Consider the following 8,951-nt stretch of genomic DNA (forward strand, 5'->3'; position numbering starts at 1 on the left):
GTCTTAATCAGAGTAGAGTTTTTTTTCTTTTCATGTTAAATGTAAAACTTCTTTATAGGTCAATGCCTTGCTGCCCATAGAAACATTCATTTCTGTGATTAGAGGACTGGTGGGCAATCCCCTACCATCCGTTCGCCGGAAAGCGTTGGATCTTTTGAATAACAAGCTCCAGCAGAACACATCCTGGAAGAAGAAAATAGTGAGTGAAGCACACAGAGCAGAGCCATTTATTGTCCTTTGCTTTGTCAGAGAGCTACATTGAGCTCCCTTAAGTTTCTCTAGAGGAACAATTTAAAACTGAAGTATATTATTATTATCTGAGTATAATACCATGACACATGTGTGTTTAAAAATGCGGTGTTAATTCTAATGAAAGTATGTATGTGTTGTAAGAGCTCCTAGACTAGAATCTCAGCCTAATGAAATTCTTACTGATACGGACCATACCTTGCCTTAGGAGCATAATTCTGATCCGCTTTTACTCTAGACCAGTAGGCTGCTTCATATAAATCAGAAATTGGTCAACAAGCACATACATTCGCTTAGTGGTAAATAAAGCAGATGGAGAAACAACTCCTGTGCATAACTGTGTGGCTTAGGACCCTGCATTCTGATTTTCATTTAGCCAGTCTCAGGCCGTGACAATGGGAAAATGGACCAGCAGTTTTTGCAGCTTTCATTATTTGGGGGTTTGGCTCTCCTCTTCAGATTCACCGTTTCCTGAAACTGGTTCCAGACCTTGTGGCCATTGTGCAGCGTAAGAAAAAGGAGGGGGAAGAAGAACAAGCAATAAACAGACAGACAGCTTTATATACTCTCAAACTTTTATGCAAGAATTTTGGTGCAGAAAATCCAGAGCCTTTTGTCCCAGTGTTGGACACTGCAGTGAAACTGATTGCTCCAGAAAGGAAGGAGGAGAAGAATGTCTTGGGAAGTGCCCTGCTTTGCATAGCAGAGGTGGCCTCCACCCTGGAAGCGCTGGCCATCCCCCAGCTTCCCAGGTATGCTGCTGGAGACTGGGAATGGGAGCCGTTACAGTCGACATAGATTGCAAAATACTACCTTAGTGACTTTTTTTTTTCTCCTCTTACATAAAATTAGATTCGTTAAAGAATTAATCTTCTCTTCAAACTAAAAAACACAACATTACCATTTTCCATCAGATGTACTCTTTGTGGTATTAATTGTTCCCCAGTTCTTCCTTCCTTTGCCTTGTGATTAGAAAGCAGTGGGTAAAGCTCCTTGGTGGAGGGGCCCATCCTAGTTGGGCAAAGCTAAAGCTGCCTCATGCTGCCACATTGGGAAGTTAGACGCTCCTGGCTGCATCTTTGCTCTGACAGTGACTGGCTATGTGGTCATCAGTACCTACCACGAAGGGTTTCAATAGGGCAGTGTTTGCAAGGCTTTTTGCACAGTGCCTGACACATAGCAAATGTTAAGTAATTCAAAGATGTTATTTTTTAAAATTACCATTGGGTCAGTACTATTGGCACTGGGAAATTTCTTGCGCTTGGTCACATAAAATGTGTAGATGCCATTTTTTAGGCTATGAGATATATCATGATGTAACAGGCACAATTCGTTTAGATTTTTTTCCTAATGACCTCTACTCCATTCTCCAGTCTGTCTTTCTTCTTAAAGTTCCCGTAAAACTCTTGCTGTTTATTTTTAGCCTGATGCCTTCGTTACTGACAACAATGAAGAACACTGGCGACCTGGTCTCTAGCGAGGTCTACCTGCTCAGTGCCTTGGCCGCCCTGCAGAAGGTTGTCGAGACTCTCCCACACTTTATCAGCCCCTACCTGGAAGGTGTTCTGTCCCAGGTGAGCCATGACAACCACAGCATGCCACATGGGTGGCAGGGCAAAGTGAAAGTTAACAAATACAATGATTTTATTTTTTCTGTGTGTTTCATTTGACAGAAAGGATTCTTATTTCTGAAAAGACGTACTTGTTTTTATAAAATGTGTGCCTTTTCTCTTCCATCTTTCCTTCTGCTTAATCATGAAATTGACATGGGGTCACTTTTTAGTGAGGCTCTTCTTTCTCTCTTTTTTAACTGTGCAGAATGTATTTTATTGCTTTGTTTGCCTTTGTGAGATCTTTGGAGTTGGGCTGGTAGAGCTGTCTTTTATTACTTCTTGTAGAAACTGGTGTGCCCTGTTTGTTTCTAATATGAAAGGCTTCTTAATCCTAAAGCATCTTGCAGAATTCCTGTGTCGCACGTCAGTGGTTACCTGTTAATACACGAGGGCAGGTGGCATTGCTAACTGAAAATGCTCAAGGATGTTGAGCTCTTGTTCCCCTGGTTATCACTGTTCTGTTGTGTTGATCATTTGCCATTTATGAGGTTAGGAGCCTAAACTACCACGGGGCAAATGATTTAACCAATTCCCATATTCTACAGCCAGGGCTTTAAAGTAGCCTTCTCACAGAAAGGGGCCTATGCTCTGAGGAGCTTTCTAGATTTTTTATCAAGGAAGAATTTGACTCTTGTGGTTCCTGGACTCCTGTCCTCTAAGAACATCATCAGTCTGGGTGCTCTGTGTGCTTCTGCATCACTTACCTTTACCCCTGTCAGTTGGGAAAGAGGCATTTGCCTGGTTATATCTGTAAGTGTTTAGAGTTAGCTTTGCAAGGAATTCTGTATAGCTGAGATGTGCTAAGCGTTTCCCAAACACTGGCCTTTCGTTGACTTCCTGTCATCACTAAGTTCATATTGACCTCAATCACTATTTTTTATATTCCAATAGGTGATTCATCTGGAGAAAATTACTAGTGAGATGGGTCCCGCCTCACAGGCTAATATTCGTCTCACGTCTCTTAAAAAGACATTGGCTACCACACTCGTACCCCGAGTCTTACTGCCAGCCATCAACAAAACTTACAAGCAGATTAAGAAGAACTGGAAGGTTAGATCATATTGGGTATTAGCCTTTGGAGGAGGGCAAGGTGGTACTAAGATTTTTGAATTTTCACTGAAAGAAGAATATGATTATTTAATTCCTTTGCAAATGCATTACTGAACTCTAGGAATAATAAAAAATAGCACATCTCTTTACTGTGTTACTGGTAGAATCACATGGGTCCCTTTATGAGCATCTTGCAAGAGCACATTGGGGTGATGAAGAAGGAAGAGCTCACCTCCCACCAGGCTCAACTAACCACGTTTTTCTTGGAGGCCCTGGACTTCCGAGCACAGCACTCTGAGGTAAGCTTATTTCACTCTCCCAAATTCTAAAGTTGTTAACTACCTATTTAAAAGCCAGAGAAAAATCTAGCTGTGTAACAGTTGTGCTTGCCAAAATAATTTAGAGAAGATATCAGTACTTCGGCTGAGAATAAATCATCTCTTCTATTTTCAGAATGATCTGGAGGAAACTGGAAAAACAGAAAGTTGTATCATTGACTGTCTAGTCGCCATGGTAGTAAAGCTTTCTGAGGTCACATTCAGACCCTTGTTCTTCAAGGTGAGGCTTTCTTCCTTCACATCACCTTGTGCTCAGAAGTCAGTAACAGCATGTGTAGAAGAAACTAATATTATGTTACCTTTTAGCTGTTTGATTGGGCTAAAACAGAAGATGCCCCAAAGGACAGACTGTTGACATTCTACAACTTGGCAGATCGCATTGCTGAAAAACTGAAAGGGCTTTTTACTCTGTTTGCTGGCCACTTGGTGAAGCCTTTTGCTGACACCTTGAACCAGTTGAACATCTCCAAAACAGGTTGGTGACTCTTCAGTTCAGTTGACACCCTTGTTCTGTGCGCCTTACACAAGGTATAATAAGTATAAGATACAACCTAGTGCTCATAGACAAGATTTTGAAGGTTCTTGAATCCTAGGCTAAGGAGGGTGAATATTTACATTATTGTTGCCAGACATTGAAGTTTGTTTTAGCATGATGAAAAAGTGTTAAATAAGTTGACTGACTTGGGAGAAAGAATAAAGTAAATGGGCATTACTCTCAATTATAGAAGTGACTTTAAAACACAAAAATTAAGATTGGTTTATTCTCCAGTGCTAGTAAATGGCCCACGTGACAGTTGAGGGTAATGTAACTTGACAAACTGAGCATTAGAATCTTAACAACTCAAAAAGAAGGAATCACTTTTTCAAGAGACCATCCATTTCATTTGTGTTCTACTTTCATCCTGATTATGATTTCTGGATTTTAGAAATACTATTCTAATTATAGTTATTTTAATAGTGATTTGAACTTAAATATTGGAGATTAAATTGTGAAATTGTTTGTTTTTTTTCATTTTTATTCTTCCCCGTCTACAGATGAAGCATTTTTTGACTCTGAAAATGACCCTGAAAAGTGCTGCTTGCTGTTGCAGTTTATTTTGAACTGTTTATATAAAATCTTCCTTTTTGATACCCAGCATTTTGTAAGTAAGGAGAGAGCAGAAGCCTTGATGATGCCTCTGGTGGATCAGGTAACCACACAGAATCAGCTTCTGCTAGAGAGGGAGCTGTCGCTGTTCAATCTTCGCAGGTTTTATATCTACTAAAATGACTGCTTGCTAGGCCTTTTTTTTTTTTTTTAAGTTTTTTTTTTTTTGTCTTTTTGATCAAATTTTTATTTGAAAATTAATTTATCATGGGTATAACTTATTTGCATTGTGGAGTTTGAGTTTTTTTTAATTTCTCAAAAGAAAGGCATGATATAAGGTTTCATGGTGAATTTATTAATGTTTTTTAACTGGGCTTTGTTGAGAATGTTTCTGAGTGTGGCTGTCCTGCGGAGGAAGGAACTCCAGGGTGTTCTGCTTGAGAGAAAAGGATGATGCCAAGGGGTCTGAGATTCCATTTGAGTTCCAGAAGGCAATAAGTTTGCTCTAGAGAGAGTATTAGAATAGTACTTAGTTTTTGAGCCTGCTAATGTCATGAAGGATAATAAAATATTATTTATACATTTGGTGTTTTTTAAAACAGAAGGAAAAATGAGACCTGTTGCTCAAAGTCCTTGTCTTACTCTTCATAGCTGGAAAACAGGCTTGGAGGAGAAGAGAAGTTCCAGGAACGGGTGACGAAGCACCTGATTCCGTGCATCGCACAGTTTTCAGTGGCCATGGCAGATGACTCTCTCTGGAAACCGCTCAACTACCAGATTCTGCTAAAGATGAGGGACTCCTCACCTAAGGTTAGGAAACATGGGTGACAAGCACTGAAGCTGTGTGTTTTCGCCACATAGTCTAAACAGCCTGCAAGTGGTCCTGGATGTAGATCCCTGATAAACTGGCGGGGAGGACACTGCTACTTCTAAGTCCGTACTACAGGTCTGGTCTTCTGTGTCAGGTGGAAATTGGAGCCCAAGAAAATTTGGGGTTTTACTTACAGGCTATTTATAAATAATAGCAATTCCCTTCTCCCCCAACCCCAGCGGTCTGTTGTACACAAGTCCTAAAATACTTTCTAAATATTTTCAAATCTTAAATGGCAAAGACTTGAGGTAATTCCTTGTGTTTTTTAAGTGCCATTGAAATGTCACTATGCTCCAGAGATGCTTTCAGTTTGTCCACAGAACAGTCTTTCAAGTTAGATCAATATATTATCTCCTTTTTATATACTAGGCTTATTATCTTGTTTTATTATTGGTGGCAACAGATGTACGATGTCATGGGTAAGTTGATTGGAAGTTAAAATTCCATACCTGAGTGTCAAAATTTTCAAGCTGTTTCAGCAATCAATCACCATTTCTCAAACTAATTATTGTATTGGAACTTGACTGGATATATAACAGACCAAAGCAGAATTTTATTAATAGGATTTATTAGTTCAAATTACTTATTAGGATATGAGTACAATGAGGCTGTTTTGATGGACCCCCAAATTTTAAACTGTAGGTTCTTTCACAAGTTGCAGCATCAAATTTATTTTAATATTTTGGTTGCACAATATCAAGGAAATCCTGATTGAATGAATATAGGTATTTACGAATGGGTTTTTTAAATAACTCATTTTGTAGTATCCAAATATTATTTAATTAAAATATCCAAAACTAGAAAGAGGACCAGTAGGGCTTTTGTTTCAAAATGAATTAATAACAATGCCTAGCAACTGCTTGCACTCCTTGTCATAGACAAGCCATGTGAGAAACACCCATTTTTTTGTTGTTTAAAGTTCCATAACTAGGACATCATGACACAGACTGTGTTTTTTATTCAGTGCTGAGATGAGAGCATAACCCACTCAGATGCCCTGGCCCCTCTTTCAGTGGTGACCGCAGTTGGGGACTGTGGGTGGGGAGTCCTGCCAGAGATGGCCGGAGATGCTTGTTGCCAGTTCGGCACCATCTCGGGCAGCCTGGCAAATTGGTGAGCTCCAGTGCAGTTAAATTTGGTGACATGCTTCAGTTTGCATGTGGCATTTTTATTTTATTGGGGTTTTTTAAAGGAAAATATAAAAAGACATTCACATGAAAGATGTGCAGTGCCAGAACACAGTTTGGAAAACACAGATTTATAAGGTTGCCAATATAAACAGATCCCAAATGGTCAAACAAATGGATATGCTAAGATGAAAACTGGACATGACAAAGTAAAATAAACTCATATGAAATAACATCAGTTTTAAAAGTAGAGCTTGTCTCAACTCAGTACCAATCTTATAATAAATACAGCAATACTACTTTTTTATTCTTGACTCTTTTATCCCTTTCAGGTTCGATTTGCTGCTTTGATTACTGTATTAGCACTGGCTGAAAAACTAAAGGAGAATTATATTGTCTTGCTACCAGAATCTATTCCTTTCTTAGCAGAATTGATGGAAGGTAATTCCTAAGCTATTACATTATTAAGAAATAATTATAGTACAATTCTGTGGAAATGTGCCCAGTGATAATGCATATTTGGACATAGGGGGTTAGCACTTGATCCAGTCTTCTGCCCCGCTGCTCCTAGTCTCAAATACATGCAGGCTCAAGTTCCTGTTCTGGGTAGGGGGAGGGAGCGGTGAGTTAGGAAGTGCCCATCTTGTGATCATTTGAGACTCTGTTTACAGTGTAATCTTCACTGTCTTTACTTTTGTGTTTTTTTCCCTTGCGATCATACAGATTACAATAATGTTTTAAATTAACCTCATACATTATATGATTGAATATTTTGGTCCCCAGATGTGGGGCTGTTGTACAGATGCAATAGGATATTGCATAATATTGCATAATAGTGCTACTAAGGATGCAACAGGATGTCCACTTTAAATAATGACCATGCATTTGGTACTTGATGTTAGGTGATGTACATGGATTATCTCATTTAATCCTCACAACAAGGGTATACGCCATTATCCCTGTTTCAAAGGAAGAAACTAAGGGCCTAAAATGTTTCAATTACTTGATAAAGGTGACAGAACTAGTAAGTTTAACAGAGGGAGTGGTGGTCTAGACAGCCAGGTTTGTACAGTTCTGGAACATACACTTTTAAGCATCGTACCACCACCAGATGGCCCAAGAAGTAACTGTAAATGTTACCAGGCCCGGATGGTGGGGCAAGTAGACTGGCACTTTCATGTTAATGATTCATTGCTTATCTAAACCAAGAAGCACATTCTCCTTTGTTTCTCACCTCCTTGAGATGGGCTGTGCAAGCTACCAAAGGAGTGGCATCCCTAAGGATTTTGAATTGTCACCACTGTTCTGGGGTTTTTTATCTCATTCTGCTTCTGAGTCTAAGCCTGTACGGAGGGAGTGCAGGCGGAAGGAGGACCGCAGAGGAGTATTCCATGGTGCTCGGCCTCATTTCACTAGTTTGATTGAATGATTGCCAGAGAGCGCAAGACATTAAGAATTAGGTTAATGATAACTGAGGCAGGAAGATTGACTCAGATTTTAATTTGGTTTTTTTTTTTTTTTTTTAGATGAATGTGAAGAAGTAGAACATCCATCCCTAGAAACTATTTAGTCACTGGAAGCTATACTGGGGGAGCCACTCCAGAGCTACTTCTGAAACTTTTTGATCTTTTGTACTCTGCCAGAGTTCAGATTTATTTTTCATATTTTTACTTTTGGGTGTTTGGTGCCATGTTACTTTTGGTGCCTTATCGCCTACTTGGACTACTTATACATATTTTATCACTTTACAAAATTCCCACCTGGTTTGTGCTACCACATAAGCCTCTCCTGCCAGTTGTATAGTTGCAAAAACAGTAAATGATACATGGTGTTTTTATACAGACTGCTGTGTTTCTTTAAACATTTATGATAGTGTTTTGGATTGATATTAATAATAGACGTGTTTAATTTTAGCACCCAATGCTGATACCTCATTTGGACCATAAAGCCTTAATTGTTGCATGTAGCAATGTCTTATGTATGTACATGGTATCCATGTTGGAGATTTCACTCAGAGTAATACTCTATTTCAGGTACATGATGTTATTTAGCATTCAACAGGAATACTTTTGACTGCAAAGCCATTTGGGATTTTTACTTTTCATTTTGAGTGGAAGACACTTGAGCTTTGATTTCTTTATGTGTGCCCATGACGGGAAGCAGTTCTGGAATTTGCGTTTTTTTAGTTGGGACTATGACTGTCTTCTTTTTTTTTTTTTTTTTTTTTTGAGACAGTCTCACTCCATTCCCCGGGCTAGAGTGCCGTGGCTTCAGCCTAGCTCACAGCAACCTCAATCTCCTGGGCTCAAGCAATCCTCCTGCCTCAGCCTCCCGAGTAGCTGGGACTACAGGCATGCGCCACCATGCCCAGCTCATTTTTTCTCTATATATATTTTTTTAGTTGTCCAGATTATTTCTTTCTATTTTTAGTAGAGACGGGGTCTCGCTCTTGCTCAGGTTGGTCTCGAACTCCTGACCTTGAGCGATCCACCCGCCTCGGCCTCCCAGAGTGCTAGGATTACAGGCGTGAGCCACCACGTCCGGCCTAAACTTTCTTTTGAATGTAGATTTGATATGTATATATATCTCTCTCTTTAAAAAAATTTCTTACAGTTA

General features: G+C 39.5%; 1 protein-coding gene across 1 annotated transcript in view; it reads left to right on the forward strand.

Moving 5' to 3' along the window:
- The window catches only part of HEATR1 (HEAT repeat containing 1), a 27,734-nt gene extending 19,556 nt beyond the window's left edge, over positions 1 to 8,178 (forward strand). Inside the window, exons 15-25 of the mRNA XM_012660336.1 lie at positions 59 to 199; positions 709 to 1,001; positions 1,673 to 1,823; positions 2,754 to 2,912; positions 3,077 to 3,211; positions 3,366 to 3,470; positions 3,557 to 3,725; positions 4,286 to 4,440; positions 4,989 to 5,147; positions 6,668 to 6,776; positions 7,862 to 8,178. Of these exons, the coding sequence (XP_012515790.1) occupies positions 59 to 199; positions 709 to 1,001; positions 1,673 to 1,823; positions 2,754 to 2,912; positions 3,077 to 3,211; positions 3,366 to 3,470; positions 3,557 to 3,725; positions 4,286 to 4,440; positions 4,989 to 5,147; positions 6,668 to 6,776; positions 7,862 to 7,905 (1,620 nt within the window). The 3' untranslated portion in view covers positions 7,906 to 8,178. The remainder of the gene's footprint in view (positions 1 to 58; positions 200 to 708; positions 1,002 to 1,672; positions 1,824 to 2,753; positions 2,913 to 3,076; positions 3,212 to 3,365; positions 3,471 to 3,556; positions 3,726 to 4,285; positions 4,441 to 4,988; positions 5,148 to 6,667; positions 6,777 to 7,861) is intronic.
- Positions 8,179 to 8,951: the final 773 nt, after the last annotated feature.

This window comes from Propithecus coquereli, unplaced genomic scaffold (assembly GCF_000956105.1).
Source record: "Propithecus coquereli isolate 6110/MARCELLA unplaced genomic scaffold, Pcoq_1.0 Scaffold66, whole genome shotgun sequence".
Lineage (NCBI taxonomy): Eukaryota > Metazoa > Chordata > Mammalia > Primates > Indriidae > Propithecus > Propithecus coquereli.